General features: G+C 45.7%; 1 protein-coding gene across 3 annotated transcripts in view; it reads left to right on the plus strand.

The window, feature by feature from the left end:
* Positions 1-19,030, plus strand: part of SCAMP5 (secretory carrier membrane protein 5) — a 36,419-nt gene that overhangs the window by 9,122 nt on the left and 8,267 nt on the right. For 2 of the 3 annotated variants that reach the window (XM_032417182.1, XM_032417183.1), the window contains exon 2: positions 18,435-18,498. In XM_032417182.1, coding sequence (XP_032273073.1) covers positions 18,492-18,498 — 7 coding nt within the window. In that variant the 5' untranslated portion in view covers positions 18,435-18,491. Of the gene's footprint in view, positions 1-9,442; positions 9,566-18,434; positions 18,499-19,030 lie in introns of those variants that run through there. The other variant, XM_032417181.1, reaches the window with a different exon arrangement.

A 19,030-nucleotide genomic window follows, 5' to 3' on the forward strand; every position in this document is an offset into this window, starting at 1 on the left:
GAGAATATAACCTGCTGCAGCCTCAAAGAGGGGCATGGATTCAGTGAAATTAACACTATCCCTTGAAAGTATACACAGAATATGAGCACTCCTCCCTCCTCTGGCCTCATCTCCCACTCTCCTCAGTGCTTCCATTCAAGCCTCACCAGCTTCCTTGCTTTTCCTCAAACACGGTGAACATACCTGTGCCTCCTTCGGCCTGGAAGGCGCATCCCCCCGGCTCTGTCTCATAGTCTTCAGGCTCTGCTCAAATGTCACCTTTTCCAAGAGGCCTCCCTGACCACCCTAAAATAACACTCCTCCTCCTTCAATCTCTGTTCCCTTTTCTGGTTTTATTTTTCTTCATGGCAGTTATTATCACCTGACATAACCATATTTGTTTATTGTTTACTACCTGTCTCTTCCCATTAGAATGTAGGCTCCGTGAGGGCAGGGACTTTGTTCTATTCCCAGCTGCATCTCCAGCACCCAAGAACAGTGTCTGATACTCAGTGCACAGTATTTGTTGAATGAATGAATGATGGGCTTCTTTGAGTGTGAAAAGTCAGCATCCCACTCCCAGGACATAGTCTAGAACAGTGAGTGGTTCTTAAAGTGGGATTCAGGGATCTTCGGAGGTCCCTAAGATCCTTTCTTGGTGGGGGTGGGGGCTGTGAGGTCAAAATTGTTTTTATAACAATAGTAAGACATTATTTGCCTTTTTCATTCTTATTATTTCATGAAGGTACAGTGGAATTTTCCAAGGGTTTCATGATATGTGTTATTGCAACAGAGTAAATGCAGAAGTGGGCACCTGGGTGGCTCAGTTGGTTGAGTCCGACTCTTGATTTTGGTTCAGGTCATGATCTCAAGGTTGTGAGATAGAGCCCTTGTTGGGCTCAGCACTGGATGTGGAGCCTGATTGAAATTCTCTGTCTCCCTTTGCCTCTGTCCCACCCCCCCCACCAAAATTAAAAAATAAATTCAGAAGCAGATACGGGACTTCAGCTGTCTTCTATTAATCCAGATATTAAAGAGATCTGCAAAATTGTAAAGCAATGTCACATTTCTCACTACGTTTTTTGTGTGTTTGTTTTGGAAAATGTAATTATTTTAAATAAAGATTTTTTTTTTTACATTACCATGTAATGAGTTTATGTTTATTATTATTATTATTATTATTATTATTATTATTATTATTTAGAGAGAGTGCATGAGCACGGTGGAGAGGGGCAGAGGGAGAGAGAGGGAGAGAGGGAGAGAGAAGCAGACTCCCCACTGAGCGTGGAGCCCCACATGGGGCTCGATCTAACGACCCTGAGATCATGACCTGAGCTGAAATCAAGAGTCAGTCGCTTAACCAGCTGAGCCACCCAGGTGCTCCTATTATTGTTATTTTAAATGAAATTATAGAGAAATATTTTAATTTATAATATAGTAAATATTGGTAAATAACTCATGTTTACAAAGTTCTATGGTGTTATGAATAATTTTTAAAAATGTAAAATCATTTTCAGACTAAAATGTTTAAGAGAGTAGAAAGTGGAGGCTAAACTATTCTTCATGCTATGGAATTGGGGATTTTGGAGCTGATCATCAGCAGTTCCAGAGAGAGGTGAGGGTTGGGAAGAGGCGAAGGACCTGGACCCAGGGAAGAGTTGAAGTTTGCAAAGGAGCCAAGCGTTACAGTGGCCCATGCACCCTTGGAGGACAATGCCAGGGCAATAAGTCTCTGAGTTTGGTGATAACCAAAAATGTTCTAGGGACATTCATGTATGATATTTTTTGTTGTTGTTAAAGATTTTATTTATTTATTCATTCATTCATTCATTCATTGGGAAACAAAGTACAAGTGGGGGGAGGGACAGAGGGAGAGGGAGAGATCTGATCTCAAACAGACTGTACACTGAGCATGGAGCCCAACGCAGGGCTGGAACTCACGACCATGAGATCATGACCTGAGCCGAAATCAAGAGTCAGCTTAACCGACTGAGCCACCCAGGTGCCCTGGGATAGACATGTATGATAATAACTACTTATTGTTTTAATTGGCCCAAAAAGATTTAATTTTTTTGGAGGAATATGCATAACCAAGTTTTTATTCTCATAGTAAGTTGCATATAAAAACAAAAGAATAAAACAGCCAGATCCTTGAAATCAAAAGTGAAAAGCATAATACTAGTGCTAGAAGCAGCTCATACTGGCCCATGAGAGCCAATTATTAAATTTTTCATTTTGTAGTCTGGTTGTTAAACTACAACCATTATTAAAATTTTAATTATATCAGCTTATAATTAAGTATGCTGCATTAAAAGAAAAGTAATAAATAGTCAACTCATCATTCAAAACTCATCACGTTCTAATAACTTTATGGCATTTTACTATTCATGCTCTTGAATTAATTTAGGCTTCTTGTATCTGTGTGGTGGTAATACTATGTAAGGGTGTGCTGTGGGACAGCTTTGCCCAATGCAGCATTCAGTAACATCATATTGGTAGCTTGAAATCAGCCATGGTGGAAGTACTTACATCACAGAAATTTGCAAACATTACAGATACAGAGCTTGATTTATTGTTATTTATTTTTTAATTATCTATGCTCATTCATCAATTGTAACTGTCGGCTATGCAGGCAAGAGTAAAGGAAAAACTGATGAAAGCATTCTTTGAGAATCAATTGGCTATATGGAATTGACAATAAACTGTATTGTATATTTTATTATGTATACGTTGTGTGTTACACATCCTTTATATCAGTAAAACTCCTAATAAACATATATATGTACATTTTTTCCCGAAGAGCCAGTTGTTAAACATTTACCAAACACACTACTCAACCAAGGTCCCTTGTCCCTGAGACTGGCAGTGGGGTGATGGTGTGTAACACAGATGTGGGTCTGCTCCTTCACCCCGGCCCTGAACTCAGTCTGATGGGGAGACAGATACCTAGTTAACAACATAGCACAGGGTGGTGGGAAAGGAAGGCACCGAGGCATCTAGTCCAGGGAGGTATCCAGAGGATCTGAGACTCATGTGGGCACTCAGAGGATGAGTAGGAATCAGCTAGCCAAAGGAACACCATGAGCAATGCCCAGCTGTTGACAGGAATGATAGGGACAGAGGATGGGAAGTTGAGGGACCCAGGGCGTGCTATGCCTGCAGTGAGTGGGAGCAGGTTTGGATGGACACTTCTGTTCTACCTCAACAAGTAGTAACCAGTGGGTGTTGCATGTTCGGAGCTGCTGGCTAGGCTATGAGAGGTGGTGGTGATGAATATGAGCTGTGTAGGCAATGGGCTACACAGCAGCGCCCAGCACTTCTAGCTGCCAGCAGAACAACCTAGCTGGTGGAAAATTAGCTCTTGCAAATATTAGCCATGGCAGGCGTGGCTGCCCCCAAGTGGTCTGCTGGAGGCACTGCTGATAGAAGGGAAGCACTGTGGATGGCCATTGACAGGGCTTGTTACACAGGCGAGAGGTTGGGGTTGGGAACCATACTTGTTTCCTAGACTCAAGCTGTTCCAGTGATCCTGATCTTTTAAAGCTAACAATACTGAGTTATAATTTACAAACAATAGAGGACAGAGATCTGAAGTTTTCAGTTTAATAAGTTTTGATAGGGCGCCTGGGTGGCTCAGTTGGTTAAGCGACTGCCTTCGGCTCAGGTCACCATCCTGGAGTCCCGGGATCGAGTCCTGCATCGGGCTCCCTGCTTGGCAGGGTGTATGCTTCTCCCTCTGACCCTCCCCCCTCTCATGCTCTCTGTCTTTCATTCTCTCTCTCTCTCAAATAAATAAATAAAATAAAATAAAAATAAGTTTTGATAATTTTATATAACTTGTAACTACCACCCAAAACAAGATCTAGAATATTTCTATCACCTCAGAAATTTTTCTTCTGTCCCCTTTTAGTAAGTCTACCCACCCGCCTGCCAAACCCCCAATTAGCAACCCCTATACTCGTTTGTATCACATTAATTTTCCTGTTGTTAAACTTCATATAAGTGGAATCATATAGTATGGTTTTGTTTTTGTTTGGTCTGGTTTATTTTGCTTAATATAATGTATTTTAGATTCATCTATATTGTTGCATGTATTCATTGCTCATTCATTTTTCTCCTTGAGTCATATTATATTGTATGAATATATAATAATTTGTTTATCCATTCTCTTGTTGATGGCTGTTTCCAGTTTTTAGCTACTATGAATGAAGTTGCAACAAATTTGCTCTTTTGTGAACCTATGTTTTTATTTCTCTTGGGTTTATACCTTGCTAGGTCAAACAGTAACTCTTATGTTTAACTTTTTGAAGAACTGCCAAACTATTTTCCAAAGTGGCTACACTATTTTACAATCCTATCAGCAGTGTATGAGGGTTTCAATTTCTCCACGTCCCTGTCAATACTTAGTATCTGTCTTTTTGATTATAAACATTCTAGTGGATATGTAATGGTGTTTCATTGTGGGTTTGATTTGCATTTCTCTGATGACTAATGATGGTGAGCATGTTTTCATGTGCTTATCAGGCATCTATATATCTTCTTAGGAGACTTTTTCCTTCTTTCTTTTTCTTTTCTTTTCCCCTTCCTTCCTTCCTTCCTTCCTTCCTTCCTTCCTTCCTTCCTTCCTTCCTTCCTTCCTTCCTTCCTTCCTTCCAAGTAAGCTCTGTGCCCAATGTGGGGCTTTGACTCACGACTCTAAGATCAAGGGTCGTATGTTCTACCGACTGAGCCAGCCAGGCGCCCCTTGTTTGGAGGAATTTCTATTCAGATCCTTTGCCCATTTTATTTATTTATTTATTTAGCTTTTTTTTTTTTAATTTAAATTATGCTTAGTTAACATACACAGCAATATTGGTTTCTGGAGTAGAATTCAGTGATTCAAATATTGGCTTTTAAAAAAAATTATTAATACGGAGTCAACTGCTTCCTTATTGGAGATCTCTAGTCAAAGGTGAGCTCAAATTTGAGGTGGGTGCTCCAGGTAAGGCCCCTTTGTCCCTAGACCATGCCTCTACTCTTGAGGATGTTCCCAAGAGAGGTGTGTGCCTGAGAATCTTTGGTCCTAATTCTTTGCTCCTTCCTCTAACCACACCTTTTGCCAGGTAACGTGGCTAAATGCAGATGCAGGACCCTGCCCTTTGATTTGGGGCTCAGACATGGTACTTGTTTTGGCCCAGGGGCGTGTGGGCAGAAGCCGACCTCTTCCTACTGTGCCACTTCCAAGCCTAGGTTGTAAGGTGGCTTGGGTGTTTTGCTTGCCCTCTTGTGCCCCTGCTGTCATCATGAAAAGAACACACCTGGCTAGCCAACTGGTCAAAGGCAGATGAGAGACACTGCAAACAGTGTAGAACAGACCCATACCTGACCTTCAGCCTGGAGCTGCCCATCTATGCCCGTCATAGCTCAGCTGAACCAGGCCAGGATCCCTTTGCCCATTTTTTTTTTTAATTTTTTTTTTAAGATTTTATTTATTTGACAGAGCACAAGCAGAGGGAGAGAGAGGGAGAAGCAGGCTCCCTGCTGAGCAAGGAGCCCGATGTGGGACTCGATCCCAGGACCCTGGGATCATGACCCGGGCCGAAGGCAGCTGCTTAACTGACTGAGCCACCCAGGCGTCCCCCCCCTTTGCCCATTTTAAAAGTGAGTTATTCTTCATTGTATTATTGAGTTTTGTGAATTCTTCATATATTCTACCTGCAAGTCGTCTATCAGGTATGTGATTTGTCAATACCTTCTCCCATTCTGTGGGTTGCCTTGGTGGAGTTTCCAGTCTGATTGGGGAGAGAAGACAAACACAGGGAATGGGTGGTAGGGAGGAGGTGTGGAGGGGAGAGGCACTGTATGGGGAAGCCTAGGGTGAACTCTCTGAGTTTCGGGGTTGTCCACCTGAGTAGTAAGTGGACTGGATGAGCCGCTCTGACATTGCCATGGTTCTGCAGGCAAGAATGTGTGTCATTGTATACGCAGTGCTATGTGATCAGGCATATATGCTAAGTGTCAGGGACCTGACATCTTACAAGACCAGGAGCATGGAGTGGGATGGGGGGAGCAGGAGGTTCTTTCTTAAGAAAGGAGATTCTATATTGCAAACTGCCACAGGACTAATGGGTTACCTTGGAGATGTGGCTTGAAAGCCAGATGGATTTGGGTTTAGATCTTGGTTGTAGTAGATGCTACTCCATAGTGCTCTCTCCATTCTTCCTTAACCATTTCTGATGACTTCTTACTGCAAGCCCCTGGGATTTTCTGCCTGAGGGCTTTCTCTGCTCAGAAAGCACACAGGAAAGTCTGAAAGTGACAGGAGCATCTCTCAACCCTTAGTTTCCTCATTTGTTTGGTGGGACAGCTGTGTTGCACTCTGCACTCTGTCCCAGGGGTCCCCAGTAGGATGCCCTCTACCCCCCCACCATTGCCCACAGTGGTAACCTGCTCATTATTGCACCCCAAATTGGTTTCCATTCATTTATTTGTTTCAATTTCCTCCACTCCTCTACTAGTGCTTCCTGAGATGATTTCTCAAAAAGACCATTTGTACTCACATCCTTATTCTGGTCTCTGCTTCTGGGGAAACCCAACCTAAAAATACTGGTTCTTCCATTTCTTAGATACATCCATTTCATTTCCTTGGGCAGAGCACTTTACCTTTTGAACCTCCCTTTCCTCGTGTACAAATTGGGGATAATAACACAACTTCATGGAATAGTCATGGGGCTTAGCATCTCACTCAGACATATTAAGGGTTTAGTAAATGCTAGAAAAATCTTCTTTTATTTTCAGTTGCTTACTGGCCTGTAACATAGATACTATCCCAGAGACCCTTTGGTGGACATGCCTCATTCAAACATAGCTAGGCAAGAAAAGACACGCAGCCTGGAGCTGGCCCTATGAGTGATTGGATTCTTGCTCCCAGTTACTTGCTGCCTCCCTGCAATTAGACATCCCCACTGTTTGTCATGCCTTGCATCCTCTAGAGAGAGCATGTCTTCTGTCTCTCATATATTAGCCATATGACATGCTTTGGTGAGTGGCATATGACATTCTCCACATGTGAGAAGAAGCTCTAAATATATTATTGCATGGTTTGTCTAAGGCTTTTTCATTCCTGCCCTTAACCATGAGAAAGACATGTTCCCAGGGCTTAGCATACAGTATAACAAGCACTTATTAACTGTAAGAGGCACTGTCCTTGTGTTACATGTCTACATGTGTTAATTCATTTCATTGTCAGAGAAAACCTAGATACAGGTCCTGTTATCACCACCCTTGTTTTATATATGTGGAAAACTAAGGTTCGGTAAGAATGAGTACCTTGATCAAATTAACACAGCTGGGGAAAGGCAGGCAGTCTGCTTTCTAGGCCCATATTATTATTTTTTTCTAGGTCCATATTCTTTTTTTTTTTTTTAAGATTTTATTTATTTATTTGACAGAGAGAGACACAGTGAGAGAGGGAATACAAGCAGGGGGAATGGGAGAGGGAGAAGCAGGCTTCCCGCGGAGCAGGGAGCCCGATGTGGGGCTCTATCCCAGGACCCTGGGATCATGACCTGAGCCGAAGGCAGATGCTTAACGACTGAGCCACCCAGGCGACCCTCTAGGTCCATATTCTAAACACTGCATTATGCTCTTTCTCATTGTAGGTGATCAGCAAATGCTTGTTGTCTAAAAGTTTTTTTAAATGATTGTCATCACTGACAACATTGTTCCTTTCCATTTACCCATACTCTGAAGGTGTAATCCACTGGGACAAAGATGGGCTTATGACTTTGGACTTGGATACTTTTCCTGCCTTCATTGTTGGACAAATAAGAGGCCCTTCTGATTCACCTGACTGGGAAAAAGCCATCTGAGGTTATCAGATGGGAACCCAAACATTTCTCCTGTAGGATCCACATGAACCACAAGATATCTTCTGTGAATTCTATGTGGATCCCAGACATATACCTTGTAAACTTCAATGTGGACCTCATACCCCTCTTCTAAAGGCTCATGTAAACCCCTATATCTTTCCCGAGGCTCACGTGAACTCCCAACATCTCTCCTGTAGGAGCCATGTTTGACAACGTCCTCAGGTTCCCATTCCTCATCTTATTGGGTCCTCCCCACAGCTCTGTAAACCAGCTAAAGCTTGCATTATAGCAGGGACAGAGAACAGTGACCATGTGAGTGAACCAGGGACAGGACTAACAGCAGAACCCAGGGTCCTGCCCTGTAGCACATGATTCTCCCCTCCTGATTGGCTTGGTAGCTAGATTAGACTTCCTACTCAACCTTCCATAACCCCTGAGACTCCCTTCCTTCTCTTCCCTCTCCCTCACCAATTCTGGTCTGCCTTTCTTCCCTCTCACCCCCTTTCCATCCCAGCTGTGGGAGTGCAGCCCCACTCCCAGCAGGCTAGAGCCAGACAATGGGCCCTTTTTCTGGGCAAAGAATTCCCTCAGTGTCTCCCACCCACTGAGGCCCCCTTCCAGGCCCAGGATGGTATGAGTGGAGGGCACTGTGGAGGGCAGGAGCCATTGGCTGGGAGGACAGAGGGTGGCCCTGGTTGTTGAGATCCCACAGGAGGTTTGCAATGTCAACACTGTTCACAATAAAAGCTTGTCTTTCACTCCCAACCCCATCTCTCCAAGTGGGTCTCTTAACTGTCATTAGTTCCAGGTTTTTAAATATTTACCCTGGTCTCTACTCTCTTTAGGTGTTCATCTCTGCCTATCACAATCTCTTTCATTCTTTTTTCTGTGTCTCTCTAAACTTCTGTCTTTCTATTCCTTTGTGTAGCTTGCCTGTCCCTATTTCTCATCTCTTTCACACTTCATCATGTTTTTTCTCTCTCTCCTATTTTCCCATGTCTTTTTTCTTTCCAAATCTTGATCTCTCCATGTCTCTCTATCTCTGTCTGTCCGTGTTTGTATGTCTCTATGTTCGTGGCTCTCCTCTCGTCTTTCTATGTCCATCTTTCCATGGATCTTTGTGTCCATTCTCCTTATGTCTTATCTCTGTTTCATCTATGATTTTCCATCCTCCATCCTCTCTCTGTCACTTCAGGCCTGTGGATCTGAAGGACCTTCATCAGGTATCCTGCTCACAAAGTTCTTTCTCCCTCTTCCTTTCTGGTACGGTTCCAGCAGCCCCTAGGATCGCCATTATTCTCCCCAGTTTACAGATTTGGAAGCTGAGGTTCTGGCTACTGGTACCAGGCTTCCATCTCTGGGTCTTTTTCTCCACGTTCTAGTTCTTTGTGTACTCTTGTCCTCTCCGTGCCCACCAACCACCTGATCGGGCCGTGCCTGGGAACTTAGCACCTCGGACAGTTCCTGTAAGGTGAGGGGGTGGCCAAGCCTTCCTTCTCGCGAGCGCAGGAGGAGCAGCCCTAGAGGTGGCGCGGGAGTCTCGCGAGAGCGACTGCTGCTGCGGGCACGGGTGGCGCGGGCGCGGGTGGCGCGGGCGCGTGAGGAGCCGGCCCGAGGAGCGCGCGCGCGCTCCCCGCCCCCCGCCCCCGAGCGGCTAGCGGCAGGCTCCGCGCCGCATCGCTGGGTGAAGCGCAGCGCAGCGCGGCGGCCTTTCGGCAACCGAGCGGCAGCGGCGGGTGAGTCCTGGGCCTGAAGGCCGGGAGAAGGGCTTTCCAGGGAAGCTGGGCGTAGGGCGAGATGTGGTCACCCACTCTCCAGCTTTGTGCCCCCTACGCTTCACCTTTGCATGCAGGGGCAGGCCGAGCTGCTGGAGAGGTGGGGAGTCGAGGTGACCTTCCCAATTTGGGGCGGGAGAAGATCGTCGCAGGTGCCCCCAGGCCCCCCAACCCCCACCATCCCCATTCCTGGCTCCCGCAGAGGGAACCCGGGTCTTGGGTGACGTCAGACCCCTGGATTCTGGAGCCTGGGCCTTGGGCCCTCCTTCCCCCCAGCCCCACCTGGTGTTCCCTGGAAACCAGCCTCCTTCTCCTGGGGATGGCGCACGCGACTGGTGGCGGGGTGACAGTGGCCTCCTTTGGGTCCTTCCTCACAAGAGGTGCCTGCAGGTGGACCCAGGCTGTGTCCCCCGTCGCCTCCCTTGGTTTGCCGACCTTTAGTTGGCGGGGGATGGGTGCCCTGGCTTGACGGAGCCTGGGCTCCTCTAGGGTTTTGGGGTGGTGAGTTGGGAGTGGCGGATGTAGCTCATTCCAATACTGGCAGGAGTTGGCTATGAGGATGGGGGGTGAGGTGTTTGGGAATCTATCCCTGTCCCTGCCTCGGGGAGCTCCTGGCTTGGGGGTTGGGGAAACCAAATAGAGACTCCTACGGAGAATTCACCATCTCTGGCGGTTCAAACCGGTAATGCCCCAGCTGCGGGATGGGGAGATCAGCTAGGGCCTGGCAGACTTTCCCAGGGAGAGAAGGAGAAAGGGAGGCAAGAGCCAGTAAATAGACTTCCTGGGGGAGGGGAGATTTGGATGGGGGAGAGTCAAGAGAGGGCATTCCCTGGGAGTGGTATGGGCAAAGAGGTAAGAATTAAGCACAGCTGTTGGGGAGGCCTGCCTGTGACCCAGCCATGTGACTGTGCCCATGGGGTAGGGGAAGTCTGGAGAATTTTGCAGCCTGTGCTTTGCCTGTTCTACGTGCACAGGCGCAGGGCTCTGAAAGAGGGAGATGGTTCTTGCAGGGGCATGACGGACAAGAGAGATTTTGCTTGGGGCTACAAATCTTGCTAGTTTAGATCTGACCTGGGCTTACTTAGTGGGCCTGAAGGCAAAGTCCCTAGAGCTGAGAGAGGGTGTCTCCGGTGAATGGGTCACAGAAAGAGGGTCTTAGGTGTAGCAAACCCTGTGGAGAGTTAGTGGGGTTCTGGGAGGAGAGCTCTGGATAGGGGCCTCTGAACAAGTTGATTCCCCTCTTGGGCGGCTCTTTGCCAGCACCTTTCTCTGGGGATGAAATAATAGGACTAAGTACTGTCCTCCCTTGAGGAAGCTGCTTGTTCTAGTTTAGAGTGTCCCTCCCAGTTCTTCCTTTTCCTTTCCTCCCTCCTCCCTCTGCGTCCCTGCCCCCTTCCCACAGCATTTCCTCTACAGGCTGCAGTTCCTTCACTGCTGACAGCCTGGAATCTCTGAAGGCTGCCTGGAGGAAGTTTGGTACATGCAGGGTTGACAGAAGTTGTGGGCTTAGCCTGACTGGGGGAGCGCAGCAGGTGCTCCACTTGCACCCCCTGGGAGGGTTTTCCAGTCTTAAGCAAGAACAGGGATTGACTGTGCTCTGTGCCCTGCCCTGTGCTGGGTCCCTCCTGGAAGTCTCATCCATCAGGGAGTGAGGAGAAGATTGGATGAGAATGAGTGAGCACTTGCTGCCCAATAACTGGTTCAGAATTTAAGCAGTGGGATGTATGGCATGGTTGTCTGGAAAGGCTTCCCAGAAGAGGTGGGATGTGAGCAAATAGTAGGACTTAGAGTTGACAGGGTTTAGGGGCACTGGAAATCGAGGGGGTGGCTAGACATGATCTCCTGCATGAAACTGGGTTGTGTGGGAAGCAGATCAGCCGGTGGTAGAGAAGCAAAGGTGGTGGTTTGGGAAGTTTGTAGCTGATTGACACAAGGCCTTGAATGCCAGGCTCAGGATCAGCAGGGGTACTGAAGAGTCATCATAGGACAGTGATAGCAATGCAAGGAGAGTGCTGTTTTCTTTTTTTTTTTTTTTTTTTTTTTAAAGATTTTATTTATTTATTTGACAGAGAAAGACACAGTGAGAGAGGGAACACAAGCAGCGGGAGTGGGAGAGGGAGAAGCAGGCTTCCTGCTGAGCAGGGAGCCCGATGCGGGGCTCGATCCCAGAACCCTGGGATCATGACCTGAGCCGAAGGCAGATGCTTAACGACTGAGCCACCCAGGCGCCCCTGAGAGTGCTGTTTTCTGAGGATGATTCATAGTTCTGGGACTCCAGGACTGGGGATGTGGCTTGGGGTGGGATAAGGGGACCAGAGGTAGAGCAAGAGTGGGGAACTTCCATCTTAGCAGCCCTGCTTTGTGCTCTGGCTTCTCCTGCACTGAGGCATCCATACTTTGCTACACTGACTTCTTTGTAACCATGGGCACACCTTTTGGAGACAGCGTGGGAGCAGGATGGGGGTCAGGCTGGAGCAGGGTTAGAGTCTCCTCCTTTGAGTCTTCCACAATCTAAGTTATTACCTGCAACCCCCCTCCCCCCGTCCCTCCTTATTTTCATGGAGGATTTTAGTGCTGGACCACGGTCTTTCACTTCATTGCCTCCCTCTACCACCCTTTCTCCCAGCCACATTTGAATCTGGTCATCACTGGCATGTGACTACCTCTGAAATTTTAAACTCTAGTATCCTCTGAGCACCGTCCAACTTCTGTTTTATCTGCTTTGTGACCTCAAGGAGACCTCTAGTTCTCTGGCCCCTTCATTTCCTCTGTCCCATGAGCATGACACTTTCCGTGTCCTTCCTGGACCCCATGGTGCAGGATTTTAACCATTCTCTGGCTCGTGCCCTCAACAGCCATACCACTTTGCCTGTGTGTCCCACTCCAGCAGCAGACCCCTCATTTCTGGATTCTACACTCAGAATGCACATACTGGGGGCTATCACATACCAGGGCAGTCTGGTTCTATGTCTGTGCCCGGTCTCCAGCTTCAGCTGTTCTTCTATCACTTGTAGAAATCCTTCCCCTCTTCCCATCAGCTCCCCATTCCATTTTGTGGGAGAAGTATCCCAAAGTGGACTACTCCCCCAAAGGCCTTTATTCCCAGGGAGGGGGGGCTTGGGTGGGTGTGTGGGAAGTGAAATTACACCCAGGTTTCCCCATTTCTTGAATTCGATTTCCTAAATTGCAGTGGAAAGAGGGCTCCAGTCTAATGTGCCTACTCTGTGCTATGGATGCTGGCCCTTCCTGTCTCCCAGGGTCCCGGGGCCCATCAGCTGTTTTCCCCTCTATTGTAGCTTCACTCTCCACTGTTTTCCATAATGCCTTCCTCCCATTTCTAAATATATACATATATATTCAAGGATTCTACCTCAATAAACTTTTCTAACCCTATGTCCTCCTCCGGCTGCTGCTGTTTTAAACCTATTGCTTTGTCCTACTGCAAAAGTGATACGAGACCATTGTAGAAATTTTAGAAAATAAAGATAAAAGGAAAGAAAACAAATAACTTACAATCTCATTATCCAGAGATGACTACTATTCATCCTTTGGTACATGGTGTTTCAGTGTTGTCACTGATATTCTGTGTGTGTGTGTGTGTATTAAAATTTCATCCAATTTTTCTTTTTTTTTTTGAAAGATGAGTCTGCTAGACTTGTCCCTTCTTCCTCTCCCTCCTGTTTTCATTTCTTGGCAGCTGGCCTCTACCCCACCACTTCCTGAAGCTGTGCCCTCGGAATTGCCAGATTGGCCCGTGACACACCTGACTGCTTCACAGCCCTGATGGTGTTGATCCAGTCGATTAGTCGCTAAAAATACTGAGATAACCTGAATCACTGGCATGAAAAATTTTTGAGAGATATTGTTGAGTGGAAAAAAACAGGTTATAAAACAGCATGTATAAAACGATCTCATTTTTGGGACGCCTGGGTGGCTCAGTTGGACCTCGTGCTTCTCCCCTTTTTAGGGGCTCGCTTCATCGGTTAACCTCTGTTTCTATTGTAATCGCACCTTTTCCCTGGATCTTTCCCATCTCTAGCTTATTTCCATCTTAAACAAACAACTGTCAGCTGTAGCCCTCCCTGGACCCATATCCCACCTAGGTAGTATCTGTCTCTGTTGTCTTCCTAGGCAGGCTTCTTCAAAGAGCTGTCTACACCTGCTCTCAGCTTGCATGTTCAACTAGCTCTAATTTGACTTCTACTCCTGCTCCCCCTCCCCCAACCCCGCTCCGTGGCCATCAGAACAATTCTTGCCGGGGTCACAGATGACTGGTTGTTATTGAGTGTTATACACACTTCAGTGTTCAGCCCTTCTTATGCCAGACCTCTCCGTGGCATCTGTCATATTTGTCCATTGGCCACTCCTGGCTTTGGAGACTCCATGCTCTCCTGGTTTTCCTCCTGCCTCCGTGGCTGCTCCTTCCCATTCTTTGCCAGCCCATTCTCTTCTGCCTGGTTTGTTTGTTTGTTTTTGTATTTTTGAACAGGTAATATATTTACATGATTTTTTTTAATTCAGAAAGACGTTCCAAGTTTCACTGATTCTAAGATCACCATTTTGATATTTCTGAAAATGTTTTAATATCTGTGTCTTAAAAATTTTTGGCATCTGAACAATTACAAGTTGGCAGTGTATTTTCTTTCTTTTGGTAAATAAGATAATGATTTATCTTAAAATTGATGGTGTCTTGAATTAGCTGGTATAAAGATACATAGTAAAAATTATTCCTCCCACCTGCTCCATATCTATTCAGTTCTTCTGTCCCTCGGGGAGCCACAATCACTGCTTTTTAAGTAACCTAAGAATTGCTCCACCGACTGAGCCAGGCAGGTGCCCCTGGATGTTGGCATTTTTTAACAGCCCAGACCAGTTTAGTTTTTATTTATTTTTATTAATTATTATTTTATTATTAATCGTCACTCATTTTCTTTATTTATAGATTTATTTATTTTAGAGAGAGAGCACGCTCATATGAGCTGGGGGAGGGGCAGAGGGAGAGGAAGACAAGCAGACTCCCTGCTGAGTGGGGAGCCTGTCATGGGGCTTGATCCCAGGACCCTATCCCAGGACCCTGAGGTCAGGACCTGAGCCGAAATCAAGAGTTGGAGGCTTAACTGACTCAGCCACCCAGGCGCCCCAGGCCAGTTTAGTTTTTAGAATGCTCCACACCTTGGATTTGTCTGCTTGTTTCTCATGATTGAATTCAAGTTAAACATTTTGGGGCAGGAATACTACATAGGTGATGTTGCGTCCTTGTTGGTGCATCATAGTGGGAGGCCAGAATGTCTGTCTGTCCCGTTATCGGTAATATTAAGTTTGATCACTTGGTTAAGGTTGTATCTGCCAGCCTTCTTCACAGTAAAAGTGCCTGTCCCCCTTTGTAGTTAGCAAGTCATCTTTGGACTGGTACGTTGAGACTGTGACTCTCCTCCCCACAGTCTCTAGTCCAGTGGTTTTGGCAGCCATTGATGATCCTTGCCTGAATCAGCAGTTACATTTGTGATTGTGGAACTGGGAGATTTTTTAATTCTATCACTCCTACATTTATGGCTACCTTTCTTCTAGAAAGAAGAGCTCTTCCCTCTCTTTTTAAAAATAAGACTATTCCTTTGGAACTCATGGATTATTATTTTTTCCCACAAAATAATGATACTTATTTTTGACTTTTACATTTTATTTTTATTAATAAAATGTAAAAATAAATAAAATTTTTATTTTTATTATTTTTATTATTTTTTTAAGATTTTGTTTTTTTGTCAGAGAGAGAGCACAAGCAGGGGGAGTGGCAGGGAGAACAGGTAGAGGGAGAAGCAGGCTCTCCGCCAAGCAAGGAGCCCGATGTGGGACTCGATCCCAGGACCCGAGCTGAAGGCAGACACTCAACTGACTGAGCCACCCAGGTGTCCCTGACTTTTACATTTTAAATAGCACTTATTATTCATCTTATTAAGAAAGTCATGTATATTCATTATAGAGAATTAGGAAAATACAGAGGAGGATAAAGGAGCAGATTAAAATCACCTGTGATCCCTGCCATCAAATGAAAATTCCTGAGAGCATTTTGGTGTATCATGGACTATTGTTTAACATTCAGGATGTCATATGTTACTGTCATTCATATTTTTGAGACTCTTAATTGTCTCAGATTTTGCTGGTGGTAGCTCTTTCAAACTGTTGTCCTTTTGACGTGCGTCCATTTGTTGAATACCTGCTTGTTTCTGGTACCACAAGATATTCTAGGCTATCCTGGTATTTCCTTGTCCTGGCTTGAGACCAGCCATAGATGTTTTTTAAGCCATGGGTTCGTACTGACTCCTCCATTTCAAATCCAACAGAGCAGGGCTCTTATCGTCCCATGTTGCATATTCTCACCCCATATTTTAACAGTGAGAACCCAGGTCCCAACAATAACCCGTACACTCCTATGTCCTGTCCTATGGGACACATGACAGAGTTTCAGCATCACCACACTATATAAACCTGCTTATAGTTAAGCTTTCTTTCCAGTTATTTTTATCCTTGAGATATATCCTTTTACGAGAACACAGAGTGCTCTGATCAAGGTACTTGGCCAGTTCTTTTCTCTATGTGGTCGTGTTCTCAATGTCCTGCACAGTTAGTGTCATTTGCTTTTGTTTATTTCAATTTTAGGGTTTGCTTTTCTTTCTGGTGTAAGTTCTTGAGCATGTAAGATATTATACGTACAAAAGTATGTGTAAATCTTTACCCAGGGAAGTGTCACTAGTCATTGTGGCCCTTCTATCATGTAGGTGACCATTTTATAGTGTCTGGTTTACTTTTCCTGCATTTCTTTTGCAAACATAAGCAAATTCGTATGCAGGTTCTTCTCCCCCACTTTTTTTACATAAAAAGTAGCATAGTATTTATACTTGTTTGTCCTTTGCTTTTTTTCCATTTAATCATTCCACAGCAATTAATAGAGATCCTCTTCATTCTTTTTTACATCTATATAGTACTCCATTGAATGATATACCATAGTTTATTCAAACAGTTGCATTTAGGTTACTACCAACATTTTGCTATTGCAAAATAGTATCACGTTGGATGACATGTATTTATTGTTTCTTATTTGCGGGTAAAAAAGCAGAAGTAGGATTGTTGGGTCAAAAGGAAAAAATATTTTTATTCTCCTCTCCTCTCCTTTTTTTTATTTTTACTATGAAAGATAACATACTGTTTTGACTGTTCTATGTCTTTTGTTGCCTATTGTCTAGGCTGTTCTATATCTATGTAGTTTTTTCAATGACTAGTAATCGTGGAGATCTTTCCACAGCAGAGAGCATTTTAAAAACTGCAGAACAGCCCATTGTATGACTGTACTGTTTATTTCATCATCCCCAATTGATGTGTAGATTTTTCCAGTCTTTTGGTGTTACAAACAATGCTACAATTAACGCAGCTGTGTAAGGGGATCATTTCATGTAGGTTTCTACCATGCCTGTCTTTTTCCCTTTTGTGGTAGATGTTATTGGGTTTTTATATCTATATTTGATTTCATATCACAAAGGGGCCATAAAAGATTACAACTGCCCAAATCTTTAGTTGGATCCAGAGAAATTTGACTGGGAGGGTTTTGTTTTTGTTTTTTTTAATGCAAACTTAAAAAAAAAGATTTTATTTATTTATTTTGTGTGTGTGTGAGAGAGAGAGAGAGAGAGGGCGTGCATGTGAGAGAGCGTGCATGAGCCCAAGCCGGTGGGTGGGGGTGGACAGAAGGAGAAGCAGACTCCCTGTTCAGCAGGGAGCCTGATGTGGGACTTTCTGGGATCATGACCTGAGCCGAAGGCAGTTGCTTAACCAACTGAGCCACCCAGGTGCCCTTAAAGCAAACGTTTAATTGAAGTATAACACACAAGAAAGTGCACAAATTGTAATCTCATGCTTGATGAATTTGCACAAAGTTGACACTGTGTAACCAGCTCCCAGACCCAGGAACAGACCATTACCAATACCTCAGCTTATGCTCCCTGCTTCCTCAAGGTTAACACTATCTTGACTTTAATTTTTTTTTTTTTTTTTTGCTCCCCCGCATCTTCACTTTTAATACCTTGCTATATATAATGCATATTTTCATGATAGCCACCCTTCCCTTTTAGAGTATGCACTGCACAGGTTTCATGCAGAGGGCAGGAACCACATCTGTCTTTTTTTTTTTTTTTTTAAAGATTTTATTTATTTATTTGACAGAGAGAGACACAGTGAGAGAGGGAACACAAGCAGGGGGAGTGGGAGAGGGAGAAGCAGGCTTCTGGCAGAGCAGGGAGCCCGATGTGAGGCTTGATCCCAGGACCCTGGGACCATAACCCGAGCTGAAGGCAGACGCTCAACGACTGAGCCACCTGGGCGCCCCGGGAACCACATCTGTCTTACGCTGCCTCCCCAGTGCCTGACACATTACACATCCCCAACAAATGACTGAAGGCAAAGGCCAGCGAGAGGGGAGGCCAGCCTGTGACTGATGCTAGGTCTGTCATGTTCAGGGTCAAGGAATAGAATGTTCTCTTTCAGAGGTCTCTCGTCTCCTCAGGCCTTCTCTGTCACTTGCCTTTGCCTCATGGGGTCCCTTCCCAGGTCCCTTCCCCACCCTCGGATAGGGTTTTCTGAAGATAGACGCTGTGCCTTGAGGCAAACGGCGGGAGGTCCTGGAAGGAGGTAGCCGGCGGAGCTTTCTCCACTGGGCTCATCCCACTGTGGGCGTTAGAACAGTTTCTGCCCCAGGGAGCTTCCAGCCCTGCAGGGGCTGAGAGAGGGTCTGGGTTGCGCCGGGCCTGATCCTCATCCTGCTCGGGCTTTTCTTTCCTTCCAGGTCAGGACAAAGAGGCGTGGGCAGGCCGCTGGGCCGGCTGGTGCCATCCGTGCCATCATGGCAGGTAAGGACAGGGCCATGTGGATAGGACATGCAAGTGAGCAGAGGGTGGGTGGCCCCCTTCCTAGTCTCCTTATCCCCTTTAGTTTTTGGAGGTCAAGTTTGTTCTGTCCTCCTGTCCCCAGGCTTTCCCTGGTCCCCCACTGAGGCCTGTCTATCCAAGACCCTCAGCCTGACACTGTCTAGCTCTCTGTCAGGTCTCTGACCGTGGGAACCAGAGATTGAGCGTCCTGATGCCCTGGTCCTGCTGGCCACCTGACTGATAAGCAGCACAGGTGGCTCAATCCCTGTCTCCTCTGTCCCCATTGCTCTTTAATACCCTGAGACCCTTTCCTTCAGATTTCTGAGTTGTTGGTTTCCAAAGGCTCAGGTACAGAATGCCAGAGCTGGAGGGACCTTTAGAGACTGTCTAGCTCAGGCCCCACCCCACCGGCTAAACGGAGAACATGAATATTGGATGGACACGGGAAGCCCTGTGTCCAGGCTCACCTATCCTGCTTCATCTGCCTGGAACTGGACAGCATTTATTATTTTTC

The sequence above is a fragment of the Phoca vitulina genome, unplaced genomic scaffold (genome assembly GCF_004348235.1).
Source record: "Phoca vitulina isolate PV1807 unplaced genomic scaffold, GSC_HSeal_1.0 scaffold20, whole genome shotgun sequence".
Classification (NCBI taxonomy): Eukaryota; Metazoa; Chordata; class Mammalia; order Carnivora; family Phocidae; genus Phoca; species Phoca vitulina.